The 15349-nt window shown below is 43.9% G+C and overlaps 1 protein-coding gene across 4 annotated transcripts in view; it reads right to left on the reverse strand.

Annotated features, from left to right (window-relative positions):
• map4k3a (mitogen-activated protein kinase kinase kinase kinase 3a) overlaps nucleotides 1-15349 on the reverse strand; it is a 459102-nt gene that overhangs the window by 95879 nt on the left and 347874 nt on the right. For 2 of the 4 annotated variants that reach the window (XM_084319040.1, XM_084319039.1), the window contains exons 15-17: nucleotides 14921-14983; nucleotides 4313-4357; nucleotides 3910-3968 (exon numbers count right to left, since the gene is read on the reverse strand). In XM_084319040.1, coding sequence (XP_084175166.1) covers nucleotides 3910-3968; nucleotides 4313-4357; nucleotides 14921-14983 — 167 coding nt within the window. The remainder of the gene's footprint in view (nucleotides 1-3909; nucleotides 3969-4312; nucleotides 4358-14920; nucleotides 14984-15349) is intronic. The other 2 variants (XM_084319041.1, XM_084319042.1) reach the window with 2 other exon arrangements.

Consider the following 15349-nt stretch of genomic DNA (forward strand, 5'->3'; position numbering starts at 1 on the left):
CAAGCGGTGCATGGGTAAGGCTAAGAGAATACCGTAATTTCTCTAATAGTAACCGGTATTCAATTAAAAACCGGGTCTCTATTAATGACCGGGTGCGCTGTTGAGCTAAGCAATTATAAGCCGGCCTCCTAATACAAGCCGGGTATATTTTGTTATTGTTGTTATATGCTGGCCTGGCTGTGCAGTAAATACCATATAATGGTATGGTGTTAATGTTTACCAAGAGAGTAAGCCTACCTCAGAATTGTATAAAACGAAGTTATTATTATTATTATTATTATTATTATTATTATTATTATTATTATTATTATTATTATTATTATTATTATTATTATTATTATTATTATTATACCAGTATTGTGATTGCACTATTATACTTTATTTTACTTTTTTTGACCACCTGTAATTGCACTGTTTACTACCGTATTTCATACAGTACTTGGTTTCAATAAATGAACCCAGTACATTTGACTGGGTTCAAACTGACACAAAATGTTGATTTATTCATTATGATCTGTTTGAAAATTAGAAATATAGGCCTCTCTCTTATACATGCCTCCTCCTAATACAAGCCTGGTATCCGCTACAGTTGAAACAAATACAAGCCGGGGTTACTATTAGAGGAATTACGGTAATCAAAGACTCCAGCCACCAAAACAACTGCCTCTTTGAACTGCTGCGGTCAGGCAAGCGATACCGGAGTCTCATGGCAAGCACAGAGAGACTAAGAAGAAGCTTCTATCCTCAGGCCATCAGAATGCTAAATGATAATAACACTATGTAATAACCATCAAATGCACTCACAGCACACACATCCACACACACACACTCACTTTAAACAAACAACTCACTGCAGCACCCACTTTACCCACTTTAGAACACCTAAACACACCTATATTTATTGGTAAAGAATTTGCACTACAACCCATACCTCATTACACCTTACTGCCTGCCTAGGACCAGGCTTAAAACCAGGGGAGATAGAGCCTTTGCTGCTGCTGCCCCCTGACTCTGGAACAGACTTTTTATCTAATTTTCTTGTCTCTTTTATTGCACTTTGCCCTTGCTTTCTTATATGTACTGTACTCTACCTTTTTTGTAATTCTAGTGTATTTTTATTGCATTGTATGTGTTTTTACCATGTTGTGACGCACTTTGGTTTGGCTGTTAGTCATTTGTAAATGTGCTATATAAATAAAACTGACTTGACTTACTGTAAATTGTACCTAAATTGTACCTCATCCCATTTCTGCATTGTACTGTATAGTATATAGTAACTCAGTTACTTTTCTACTCTGCATTGTACATTGTATATATATTTTTTTGGTCCACTTTTTCTCCCATTTTCTATATTTTCTCCCATCCCAATTTCGTATCATCCAATTCAACCCTCCCCTGTCACGAACGCTGTTTCTTGCCTCCCACAAGCCGGCTGCAATGTGGACTAAGTCATACATAGCACAAGTCCCCTCCGGTACTTGAGGTAACAGCAGTCGCATCTTTTCACCTGCGCAGCTCGATCTCTCAGTGGAGAGGAGTAACGCGTGGGAGGCTCACGCTGCCCCCGACACTTCCTGATTCTACTGCGCAGGCGCACCAACCGACCTGTAGGAGTCGCTGTCCACAACGGCCGATCCCCACCCATCAGTTTCCCACCCCCTAATACGGCCAATGTGTATTAGTATGAACGACCAGCTAAACTGAAAGCAATGTGGAGCGCTGGGCTCGAACAGGCGAGCCCAGCGTCTCCGCATTTGTGGCGAGCGCCTTGCCCACTACGCCACGTAGCCGCCACGCATATATGTATATATTGAACACTTTTGTCTATGTACTTGACTTCTATTTTATACTTACTATACTTATTTTATACTTATCTATTTTTATCTAGCACAATCTCTGGAGCAAAACAGAAAGAAGCATTTTATATAAAAGTATTCTGTACTTCTGTATGACAACTAATAAAGAAACTTGAAACTTGACAATGGCAGTGGTGAATTGTACCAGAGTACTCATTTATCTAGGTATTTATACGTTTACTTAAGTAAAGGAACTGTGTACTTCTTCCACCACTGGGTATATCTGCTCTACTGGTTCCAACGTGGGAGAAGAGATGTCCCTCAATTATCATCCTGAGCATCTTGAACAAGAGGGTTGCAGCACGGAACTAATCTCTGTGACCAGAGAGGACTAAACGACTGGTAAGACTTTATTTGAATAATTATTATGTAACCATATAATATACAGTACATATATATACACAGGGCACGAAATAAACTTTTTGACTCACCGGCCACTGGCGGGTAGATGGGAAAAATCTACCCGCCAAGTAGGGCTGTCCCCGACTAAGGATTTGGATGGTCGACTAGGATTGGCCAAAATTCGCCGTTAGTTATTGGTCGACTTAAAAAAAAAAAAAAAAAAAATTACATTTTTTTATTTTTTTTTTATCATTCCATTTGGGCTGTGGGGGTGCTTAATGTCTGAAGGAGTCGACTGAAGGCTTCTTGTCCTCTGAAAAAGCATGCAATTGGTCCACTGATGGATACATCTTGATATTTGTCTAGTATAGTGTGTTCATTAGATGGGTGAAATCCTCTTTCAGTGCCTCTGTGCCTGTTTTCGTAGGCAGTTAGCCTCTGGTATGCGTGCCATTAGCGTTAGCCACGCTTCTATGCCTCTTTTCTTTTGAAAAAAATGATAAAAAAAAAATATAAAAAAAATAAATATTAATATATATATATTTTTTTATTATATTCGACTAAGAGGTTGGCCAGTCGACTACGGCCCCTTTCGACCGATTAGTCGACTAATCGATTAATAGGGGTCAGCCCTACCGCCAAGCATATTTCTTATCAGACAATTTTTTTTGAATAAAATATATATATTATATAATCATACTTGTAGTTGTATTATCTGCGAGACATCGCCACCACGCAACAAGTCTAAATGCTCGCTATCTGCAAACAGCTCCACCGTCTGTGTGTATACTCGAGTAGCCTCCAGCTCCAGCAAGGATTCTCCGGCGCTGCAGCTGGACCCTATACTCGAGTAGCCTCCAGCTCCAGCAAGGATTCTCCGGCGCTGCAGCTGGACTCTATACTCTACATTCAGCATGCCCTCATGCGATGGAAGCCAGGGGCTCGAATACGCATTGAATCAATGTTATAAGACATTGATATCAGGAGCTATCTGTAGCTACTGCTAGCCGGCTAGATAACGTTAAGACAACGCCTCAGTGAACTATTTAGTTTACTTGGTCATTTCGTAGTGAGCTAACGTGAGCTACCTAGCCAACGGAGGTATTATGCACTACTAGACTTGCTGGAGCATTTGTTTATATCAGGAGCTATCAGTAGCTAGCCGGCTAGATAACGTTAGACAATGCCTCATGTATGAAACTAAAAGTGAATAGTTGACTGGGTCATTTTGTAACGGTAGCTAACGTTAGCTCACGGAGGTCCCACTAGAGCAGTCAGCAGACTGCCCGACTCGCCCGAGGCAATAGCCTCTGTGTTTACACAGGTTTGGGAGGGGCAGGAGGAGGAGGAGCCGAGGAGGAGCAGTGCGCTGCATGTCTGTGTGCTTGAGACAGCGAGTGAGAACTCCGCTGAGAATTGGATCATGTTTTTCCGATCGGTTTTCACATGACTATTTCGTTGCCCGCCACATGGCGGACAGACCTCTCAGTCTCACTCGCCAAACGTAAAATCTGCCCGCCAATGGCGGGTGGCAGGCTCTAATTCCGTGCCCTGTATATACACATACAGAGGTATCAGCTACATGCACTTTAATTGCATCTACACGTTGTAATCTTATATGATATTATAAGGGTCCAGCTGACATAATGTTGGCAGAAAATAACTTCAATATCCAATATCCTACCCACAGTCTTCATACGTTCTCACTTACTTATTACCGCCTAAGATAGAGCCTTTGGGGGAGCTGTCTTCGTAGTCCATCTGCAAATCCTACAAGGAAAAGGAGACATGGTTTCATCCATCTATAATTAGAATGCATCAGAGGTGATCAAATCTGAGTTTATTGGCTTGGAATCATAAAGTTATAGAGACACAAAATTGAATGACAGATTCTGCATTTTTTAGTCCCGCGTTTCAAAGGCTTATTCGTTCGTGAAAATATAGATTTTTTGCTGTTTTGGATTTATGTAATTTTAATATATTAAGGCTGTCAAAGTTAACGCGTTAGTAACGCACAATTATTTTAATGCCACTATTTTTTTAACGCAAGATTCATTATTATTTTTTGTTTTCTTACTAGACTTCACTCAAAAAAGCCGCATTTCATTGTATACCTGTATGCCGTGACAATTAAAACTCTTGAATCTTGAATCTTGAATCTTGAATCAAGGTGTATTATTGAGAGAGAGAGAGAGAGAGAGAGAGAGAGAGAGAGGAATTATTATCAGAGATGACCGAACTACTAGTAACACTTATTATATTAAATAAGCACATTATATATACATATATATATACACATACAGAGGTATCAGCTACATGCACTTTAATTGCATCTACACGTTGTGATCTTATATGACATTCTAAGGGTCCATCTGACATAATGTTGTGACATTATAAGGGTCCATCTGACATAATGTTTTGACATTATAAGGGTCCATCTGACATAACGTGACATTATTAGGGTCCATCTGACATAACGTGACATTATTAGGGTCCATCTGACATAACGTTTTGACATTATAAGGGTCCATCTGACATAACGTGACATTATAAGGGTCCATCTGACATAACGTGACATTATAAGGCTCCAGCTGACATAATGTGACATTATAAGGGTGGTCCATCTGATATAATGTGACATTATTAGGGTCCATCTGACATTTTGTTCAAAAATGTGTTATTCAAACAGGTCGGTACACATGTTTGAAATCGGCTGAATAGGTAGACAAAAGGTTCAGACCTGATAGCTGGTGGAAATATTGCCCGCGGTGCAAGTTTTGAAGTTGAACTCAAACAACTCGTATAACTAGAGTTACATTCGTAACCATCGTTCCATATGGATATTAAAAACGTCAATGCTCAACTCAAACCTCCTCAGAACCGCCCAATTCCAACAAGCTCACGGTGTGTATATTACAGCATATTACATGTCCTGAATATAATGTAATGTGCTTCTACTGTGCTTATGATGACTTACAATGCCTTGTGAGCAGCACTATTAACCGTTAGTCAAGTGTTACCGCACTGGCATTCAAAACTGAAACTAAAAAGCATTGTAAATCGGTGGTGTGTGTAATGCTACGTGCAGCAGAGGAAGCGTTCTGGTTTGGCTGATGAGTGGTTAGTAAAGCATTACAGCGTGTTTGTTCAGGAGAAATGTGGTTCACACAAGAGATACTGTAGAGAAGAGAAGCAGAGAGACGAGAGGAGAAGATGAAAGCAACAACAAGTAAACACATGACACACCAGACACATGATACGCCTCTTTAACAACTGGGTTGTGATTCTGTCCTACAGTCAAACCAAACACTTTTGAAATGTGTGACTGAAATGTATTGGGGGGAGGGACACGCTTGACAAGGTTTATGCTAGCAGTATCCACCCTTTTAAAAGGCTTATAACGCCAGTATCCACCTTTTTAAAAAGGTTTATGCTACCACTATCCATCGTTTTAAAATGGTTTATGTTGCTAGTATCCATCTTTTTAAAAAGGTTTATGTTGCCAGTATCCACCTTTTTAAAAAGGTTTAAGCTACCAGTATCCATCTTTTTAAAAAGGTTTATGTTGCCAGTATCCATCTTTTTAAAAAGGTTTATGTTGCCAGTATCCACCTATTTAAAAGGTTTATGCTATCACTATCCATCTTTTTAAAAGGTTTATGTTGCCAGTATCCATCTTTTTAAAAAGGTTTATGTTTCCACTATCCATCTTTTTAAAAGGTTTATGTTGCCACTATCCATCTTTTTAAAAAGGTTTATGCTACCACTATCCATCTTTTTAAAAAGGTTTAAGCTACCAGTATCCATCTTTTTAAAAAGGTTTATGTTGCCAGTATCCATCTTTTTAAAAAGGTTTATGTTGCCAGTATCCACCTATTTAAAGGGTTTATGCTACCACTATCCATCTTTTTAAAAGGTTTATGTTGCCAGTATCCATCTTTTTAAAAGGTTTATGTTGCCACTATCCATCTTTTTAAAAAGGTTTATGCTACCACAATCCATCTTTTTAAAAAGGTTTATGTTGCCACTATCCATCTTTTTAAAATGTTTATGCTACCACTATCCATCTTTTTAAAAAGGTTTATGTTGCAAGTATCCACCTTTTTAAAGGGATTATGTTGCTAGTATCCACATTTTAAAAAGGTCTACAGTTGTTGCCAGTATCCACCCTTAACAAAGTTTATGCTGCTAGTATCCACCTACAGTATTAAAAAAGGTTTATTCTACCAGTATTCACCCTATTAAAATGACATATTATGTACAATCTGTTGAACAGTCTTATGACTTCCTTAAATCTGTGGAACATGTTTGCAAAGAAACAAGTTTGAATCTAATTTTAATTATTTATTTTCCAGCACCTCGTTCCTCCAGTGCAACAGTGTTTTGGTGGGTAGAGCAACACAGTGTTTTGGTGGGTAGAGCAACAGTGTTTTGGTGGGTAGAGCAACAGTGTTTTGGTGGGTAGAGCAACACAGTGTTTTGGTGGGTAGAGCTACACCGTGTTTTTAGTGGGTAGAGCAACAGTGTTTTGGTGGGTAGAGCAACACAGTGTTTTGGTGGGTAGAGCTACACAGTGTTTTGGTGGGTAGAGCAACACAGTGTTTTGGTGGGTAGAGCTACACAGTGGTTTGGTGGGTAGAGATACACAGTGGTTTGGTGGGTAGAGCAACACAGTGTTTTGGTGGGTAGAGCGACAGTGTTTTGGTGGGTAGAGCAACACAGTGTTTTGGTGGGTAGAGCAACTGTGTTTTGGTGGGTAGAGCTACACAGTGGTTTGGTGGGTAGAGCGACGGTGTTTGTGGGTAGAGCAACACAGTGTTTTGGTGGGTAGAGCAACACAGTGTTTTGGTGGGTAGAGCTACACAGTGGTTTGGTGGGTAGAGCAACACAGTGTTTTGGTGGGTAGAGCGACAGTGTTTTGGTGGGTAGAGCAACACAGTGTTTTGGTGGGTAGAGCAACAGTGTTTAGGTGGGTAGAGCTACACAGTTTTGGTGGGTAGAGCGACAGTGTTTGTGGGTAGAGCAACACAGTGTTTTGGTGGGTAGAGCAACAGTGTTTTGGTGGGTAGAGCTACACATCGTTGTTGGTGGGTAGAGCAACAGTGTTTTGGTGGGTAGAGCAACACAGTGTTTTGGTGGGTAGAGCAACAGTGTTTTGGTGGGTAGAGAAAGTGTTTTGGGTGATGACTATGACGATGATGATGATAATGATGATGATAATGATGGTGATGATGGTGATAATGATGGTGATGATGATGATGGTGGTGATGATGGTGATGATGGTGGTGATGATGGTGATGGGACCTGAGACACTTGTATCTGTTGTGCTGAATCATTGATGCAAAACAAGCTACCATCAATGTGGCCCGTGGTGCCTCCCTCTTCACTTTCTCCTCACCTCTCCCATCCCCTCCTCTCCTCCCATCTACACTCATCCTGTGCTCTCCTCCTCTGCTCTCCTCTACTCTGCTCCCATCTACTCTCCTCTACTCTCATCTGCTCTCCTCTCATCTACTCTCATCTGCTCTGCTCTCCTCTACTCTACTAGCATCTGCTCTGCTCTCCTCTCATATACACTCCTCATCTGCTCTCATCTGATCTGCTCTCCTCTACTCTCCTCTACTCTCATCTACTCTCCTCTCCTCTGCTCTCATCTGCTCTGCTCTCCTCTACTCTCCTCTGCTCTCCTCTACTCTCCTCTGCTCTCATCTGCTCTCATATGCTCTGCTCTCATCTGCTCTCATCTGCTCTGCTCTCCTCTACTCTCCTCTACTCTCATCTACTCTCATCTACTCTCCTCTGCTCTCCTCTACTCTCCTCTGCTCTGCTCTCCTCTGCTCTCCTCTACTATCATCTGCTCTGCTCTACTCTCCTCTACTCTCATCTGCTCTACTCTCCTCTACTTTCATCTGATATCATCTCCTCTGCTCTCCTCTACTCTCATCTGCTCTCATCTCCTCTACTCTGCTCTACTCTCATCTGCTCTACTCTCCTCTACTTTCATCTGCTCTCATCTCATCTGCTCTCATCTCCTCTACTCTCATCTGCTCTACTCTCCTCTACTTTCATCTGCTCTCATCTCCTCTGCTCTCCTCTACTCTCATCTGCTCTACTCTCCTCTACTTTCATCTGCTCTCATCTCCTCTGCTCTCCTCTACTCTCATCTGCTCTCATCTGCTCTACTCTCCTCTACTTTCATCTGCTCTCATCTCATCTGCTCTCATCTCCTCTGCTCTCATCTGCTCTCCTCTGCTCTCCTCTACCCTCATCTACTCTCCTCTGCTCTCCTCTACTCTCCTCTGCTCTCCTCTGCTCTCATCTGCTCTGCTCTCCTCTGCTCTCATCTACTCTCCTCTACTCTCATCTGATCTGCTCCCCTCTACTATCATCTGCTCTGCTCCACTCTCATCTGCTCTCATCTGCTCTACTCTCCTCTACTTTCATCTGCTCTCATCTCATCTGCTCTCATCTCATCTGCTCTCCTCTACTCTCATCTGCTCTCATCTCCTCTCCTCTCCTCTACTCTCATCTGCTCTACTCTCCTCTACTTTCATCTGCTCTCATCTCATCTGCTCTCATCTCCTCTACTCTCATCTGCTCTCCTCTCCTCTGCTCTCCTCTACTCTCATCTGCTCTCATCTCCTCTGCTCTCATCTACTCTGCTCTCATCTACTCTCATCTCCTCTACTCTCATCTCCTCTACTCTCATCTCATCTGCTCTCATCTCCTCTACTCTCATCTGCTCTCATCTCCTCTGCTCTCATCTACTCTCAGCTCCTCTACTCTCATCTCCTCTACTCTCATCTCATCTGCTCTCATCTCATCTGCTCTCATCTACTCTCATCTCCTCTACTCTCATCTCCTCTACTCTCATCTCATCTGCTCTCATCTCCTCTACTCTCATCTCCTCTACTCTCATCTCCTCTACTCTCATCTCCTCTACTCTCATCTCCTCTGCTCTCATCTCCTCTACTCTCATCTCCTCTACTCTCATCTCCTCTACTCTCATCTCCTCTGCTCTCATCTCCTCTACTCTCATCTCCTCTACTCTCATCTCCTCTACTCTCATCTTCTCTCATCTCCTCTGCTCTCATCTACTCTCATCTCATCTCCTCTCATCTCCTCTGCTCTCCTCTGCTCTCATCTCATCTGCTCTCATCTCCTCTACTCTCATCTGCTCTCATCTCCTCTGCTCTCCTCTGCTCTCCTCTACTCTTCTCTGCTCTCATCTCCTCTACTCTCCTCTACTATCATCTGCTCTGCTCTACTCTCCTCTACTCTCATCTGCTCTACTCTCCTCTACTCTCATCTCCTCTGCTCTCATCTGCTCTCATCTCATCTGCTCTCATCTCCTCTACTCTCATCTGCTCTCATCTCCTCTGCTCTCATCTGCTCTCATCTCATCTCCTCTCATCTCCTCTCATCTACTCTGCTCTCCTCTGCTCTCATCTCCTCTACTCTCATCTCCTCTACTCTGCTCTCCTCTACTCTCATCTGCTCTCATCTCCTCTACTCTCCTCTGCTCTCATCTGCTCTCATCTGCTCTCATCTCCTCTGCTCTCATCTCCTCTACTCTCATCTGCTCTGCTCTCCTCTCCTCTGCTCTCATCTCCTCTACTCTCATCTCCTCTCATCTCCTCTACTCTCATCTCATCTGCTCTCATCTCCTCTACTCTCATCTGCTCTCATCTCCTCTGCTCTCATCTACTCTCATCTCCTCTACTCTCATCTCCTCTACTCTCATCTCATCTGCTCTCATCTCATCTGCTCTCATCTACTCTCATCTCCTCTACTCTCATCTCATCTGCTCTCATCTCCTCTACTCTCATCTCCTCTACTCTCATCTCCTCTACTCTCATCTCCTCTGCTCTCATCTCCTCTACTCTCATCTCCTCTACTCTCATCTCCTCTACTCTCATCTCCTCTGCTCTCATCTCCTCTACTCTCATCTCATCTACTCTCATCTCCTCTACTCTCATCTTCTCTCATCTCCTCTGCTCTCATCTACTCTCATCTCATCTCCTCTGCTCTCCTCTGCTCTCATCTCATCTGCTCTCATCTCCTCTACTCTCATCTGCTCTCATCTCCTCTGCTCTCCTCTGCTCTCCTCTACTCTTCTCTGCTCTCATCTCCTCTACTCTCCTCTACTATCATCTGCTCTGCTCTACTCTCCTCTACTCTCATCTGCTCTACTCTCCTCTACTCTCATCTCCTCTGCTCTCATCTGCTCTCATCTCATCTGCTCTCATCTCCTCTACTCTCATCTGCTCTCATCTCCTCTGCTCTCATCTGCTCTCATCTCCTCTACTCTCATCTCCTCTACTCTGCTCTCCTCTGCTCTCATCTGCTCTCATCTCCTCTACTCTCATCTCCTCTACTCTGCTCTCCTCTACTCTCATCTGCTCTCATCTCCTCTACTCTCCTCTGCTCTCATCTCCTCTACTCTCATCTGCTCTCATCTGCTCTCATCTCCTCTGCTCTCATCTCCTCTACTCTCATCTGCTCTGCTCTCCTCTACTCTCCTCTACTTTCATCTGCTCTCATCTCCTCTACTCTCATCTGCTCTCCTCTCCTCTACTCTCATCTGCTCTCATCTCCTCTGCTCTCATCTACTCTCATCTCCTCTACTCTCATCTCCTCTACTCTCATCTCATCTGCTCTCATCTCCTCTACTCTCATCTCCTCTACTCTCATCTCCTCTACTCTCATCTCCTCTACTCTCATCTCCTCTGCTCTCATCTCCTCTACTCTCATCTCCTCTACTCTCATCTCCTCTACTCTCATCTCCTCTGCTCTCATCTCCTCTCCTCTCATCTCATCTACTCTCATCTCCTCTACTCTCATCTTCTCTCATCTCCTCTGCTCTCATCTACTCTCATCTCATCTCCTCTGCTCTCCTCTGCTCTCATCTCATCTGCTCTCATCTCCTCTACTCTCATCTGCTCTCATCTCCTCTGCTCTCCTCTGCTCTCCTCTGCTCTCCTCTACTATTCTCTGCTCTCATCTCCTCTACTCTCCTCTACTATCATCTGCTCTGCTCTACTCTCCTCTACTCTCATCTGCTCTACTCTCCTCTACTCTCATCTCCTCTGCTCTCATCTGCTCTCATCTCATCTGCTCTCATCTCCTCTACTCTCATCTGCTCTCATCTCCTCTGCTCTCATCTGCTCTCATCTCATCTCCTCTCATCTCCTCTCATCTACTCTGCTCTCCTCTGCTCTCATCTCCTCTACTCTCATCTCCTCTACTCTGCTCTCCTCTACTCTCATCTGCTCTCATCTCCTCTACTCTCCTCTGCTCTCATCTCCTCTACTCTCATCTGCTCTCATCTGCTCTCATCTCCTCTGCTCTCATCTCCTCTACTCTCATCTGCTCTGCTCTCCTCTACTCTCCTCTACTTTCATCTGCTCTCATCTCCTCTGCTCCCATCTCCTCTACTCTCATCTGCTCTCCTCTCCTCTGCTCTCCTCTACTCTCATCTGCTCTCATCTCCTCTGCTCTCCTCTAATCTCATCTACTCTGCTCTCCTCTGCTCTCATCTCCTCTACTCTCATCTGCTTTCATCTCCTCTGCTCTCCTCTGCTCTCATCTCCTCTACTCTCATCTCCTCTACTCTCATCTGCTCTCATCTAATCTACTCTCCTCTACTCTCATCTGCTCTCATCTCCTCTACTCTCCTCTGCTCTCATCTCCTCTCATCTACTCTCATCTCCTCTACTCTCATCTCCTCTACTCTCATCTGCTCTCATCTCCTCTGCTCTCATCTCCTCTACTCGCATCTGCTCTGCTCTCCTCTACTCTCCTCTACTCTCATCTGCTCTGCTCTCATCTGCTCTGCTCCCCTCTACTCTCATCTGCTCTGCTCTCCTCTACTCTCATCTGCTCTGCTCTCCACTACTAGCATCTGCTCTGCTCTCCTCTACTATCATCTGCTCTGCTCTCCTCTCATCTACACTCCTCTTTCTGCTCTCCTCTCCTCTCATCTGCTCTGCTCTCCTCTGCTCTGCTCTAATCTACTATCATCTGCTCTGCTCTCCTCTCATCTACACTCCTATTCTGCTCTCCTCTCCTCTCCTCTCCTGTCCTCTACTCTCCTCTACTCTCCTCTCCCTCTGGTCAGATTAGTAAAGGAGATTTCCCCTCACGCAGCAAACTGCAATATCGTTATTCACCACAGCTTTTTTCTGCTGAGAGAGGGACTTTCAGAGAGGAGCGCAAGAGAAAGAGAGAGAGAGGTAGGGAGAACAAGAGTGAAAGATAGAGGAAAGGAAGTATAGAGAGGGAGAGTGAGGGGAGAGACAGAGAGGGGAGAGAGAAAGACGTGAAAAATGGGGAGGGGAGGAGGCAAGAAATACATTAGGAAAAAGAAGCAGATGAAAAGGAAAGAGAGAGAGAGAGGCTCTTTAAATGGATGGGTTTGTTCCAGACTCTATGGTCACTTAAAGAAATAAGAGTTACCAAAAATAGCTCTGTAATACTAGTTTCTAAGACCCTTTGGTTCTCTCTATCTAGCAGCTGATGCTGTGGATGGATGGATGGAGAGCGAGAGAGAGATAGAGAGAGAGGGAAAGACATCGAGAGAGAGACAGAGACAGAGAGAGAGAGATAGCGAGAGAGAGAGATAGAGAGAGAGAGAGGGAAAGACAGAGAGAGAGCGAAAGATAGAGAGGGAAAGACATAGAGAGAGAGCGAGAGCGAGAGCGAGAGAGAGAGAGAGAGAGAGAGAGAGAGAGAGAGAGAGAGAGAGAGAGAGAGAGAGAGAGAGACATGCCTGTGTGTGCCAAGGCCTAAAAATAAAGCCCTTTCTGCAGCCAGGTGACAAAACAAAGTCCAGGTCAGCACTGTATTCAGCAATAAACTCACGCACTGCTACATTATTCCCTTTTTTTTCTTTCTCTAAAACCTTGGCTAATAAAAATGCTTCCCCGTATTGTATTTACCCTTTTAAAACATTTGCTTGACATAGTTTGCACGAGTACATTAAAGGTCCCATGCATTATAAATGGCCTTTTCCAGTGTTTAGCATTATTTCCTAGCAATTGGGGATTATATCAATGTGGTCTGTGTCGTTAATTATCATATTGACTCATCAGTCTAGTCTCGAGTTCACGAGATCTTCCCTCACTCAACTAAGCTCTTCTGATTTGACTCGCAATGCGACGTAGCAAGTAGCTGGTCTGCAGTAACGCCCCCTCTATGGTTGTAGCGCATAGTGTAACCCAACACTTCCTCGAACAGGTTTTGACAGAGGCAGAGAACGAGCGAGTGAGAGAAGGAGAGAGAGAGATAGAGAGGGAGAGAGAGAGAGAGGGACCGGCGGGACCGTGCAGAAGTGTGTGTAAAAAATGTTGTGCGCCATCTCTCTGCCTCGTCGGAGCATTTACACACAAACTTGATTGCGTGTGTGTCGGGGACGCATCTCTCCTCTCTCTCCCTCCCTCGTCGGAGCATTTACACACAAACTTGATTGCGTGTGTGTCTGGGACGCATCTCTCCTCTCTCTCTCTCCCTCGTCGGAGCATTTACACACAAACTTGATTGCGTGTGTGTCGGGGACGCATCTCTCCTCTCTCTCTCTCCCTCGTCGGAGTATTTACACACAAACTTGATTGCGTGTGTGTCGGGGACGCATCTCTCCTCTCTCTCTCTCCCTCTCTCTCTCTCGCTTGCTCGTTCTCTCTCTCACTCTCTCTCGTATGTATCACGCTGTGTGGGTGACTGTCAAAGCACTTATGGGCGGAGCCCATCCAATAACAGACTGAAATCCTGAGGCTGAAAAATTATGCTTTTGAGTACTTCATTCGAAATATAAAACAATGTTTTTTCTTGAAAAAAAACCTTACAGATGTCTTCCATAGACTCACAGGAATTGTGTAAAGTTGCCCAAATAGTGCAAGGAATAGCAATGCATGTCCCCTTTAAGTTGCCAGCCTTGGCATGTTCAGGCCTGTGTTCAGCGTCAGATGTCAAAGTGTACATTAAATCTGGCATGACGACGCCATGGATGAACGTTGTTCTAGTAGCAAGTGTCAAATTTGAATGTGAATGACTGTTTATACATTATTGTAGATTGATTAAAGGTAGAATCTGTAATGCCGTCAAACAGCGATCTCTAAGCAAAATCGCGCCACTTGGTATCACACTTTGTTTATATTTTTTTATTTGGTGGGTTGGAGTTGAATGGGGAGGGATCGCTATTGATGGCCGTGGTCAGAGTGTGGCTTGCAGTGTTCGAGAACCGTGGTATGTTGGGCAGTAGCGGTGTTACTAGTTTAACTAAATGTCACAGTAGCGTGGTTGTTTTTCTGAAGCTCAGCACAGCAGAGCTTGGTCCTCAGCAGTATCCCTGCCAAGTGTGAAGTCAGTCGGATGAATGTTTCTCAAGATATGCAAAGAGTCACGTAAACACCCAGAGATTCCATCTTTTAGTTTAATCTATTTATCTACATTATGTATTTAATCAATCAATCAACGTAAGTTATTATTAGATGACTGATCAATGTAAATGACAGACACAGCGTGAAATGCGAAGGTGATGTCACAGACTCACAGCAACACAACACAGAGCGACCGGATGGGGATGGAGGTGAGGGTGGAGAGATGGAGCGATGATGGAAAAAAGAAGACGGAGTGACAGAGCAAAGGAAAAGGAGAAGATGAGGACAAGCTTTTACCAGAAAGCAAAAGTGATAGAAGGGGCGTAATAAAAAATAAAAAAATACCAGATTAGATCTTGCAGTGTAGTATATTTCCTCCACACAGTCCAAAAAATCATCGGAGTCGGGCTGTTTAGTAAGATAGACCAAGAAAAATAAAACACGTTAATAAAAAAATAAATAAAGAGGTGTGTCTGGGGGGGAGGGGGGGGGGGGGGGGTTAGAGACCGACAATGAAATTATAATCATGTGAACGGAACCTTTAGGAAAACATTTCTCTCTGTTTTAGTAAAGAACCTGCAAACCTTCCGTCCCATAAACCCATCAACATAGTTTCAGTGGAGGGGAGGGGGTTGAGGAAATGAAGGGGTTGAGGAGAGGAAGAGCTGAGGAGAAGAAGAGTTGAGGAAGGGAAGGGTTGAGATGGGGAAGGGTTGAGGAGGGGAAGGGTTGAGGAGGGGAAGGAATTGAGGAAGGGAAGGGTTGAGGAGAGGA

This window comes from Notolepis coatsorum (assembly GCF_963971535.1).
Source record: "Notolepis coatsorum genome assembly, chromosome: 7".
Lineage (NCBI taxonomy): Eukaryota > Metazoa > Chordata > Actinopteri > Aulopiformes > Paralepididae > Notolepis > Notolepis coatsorum.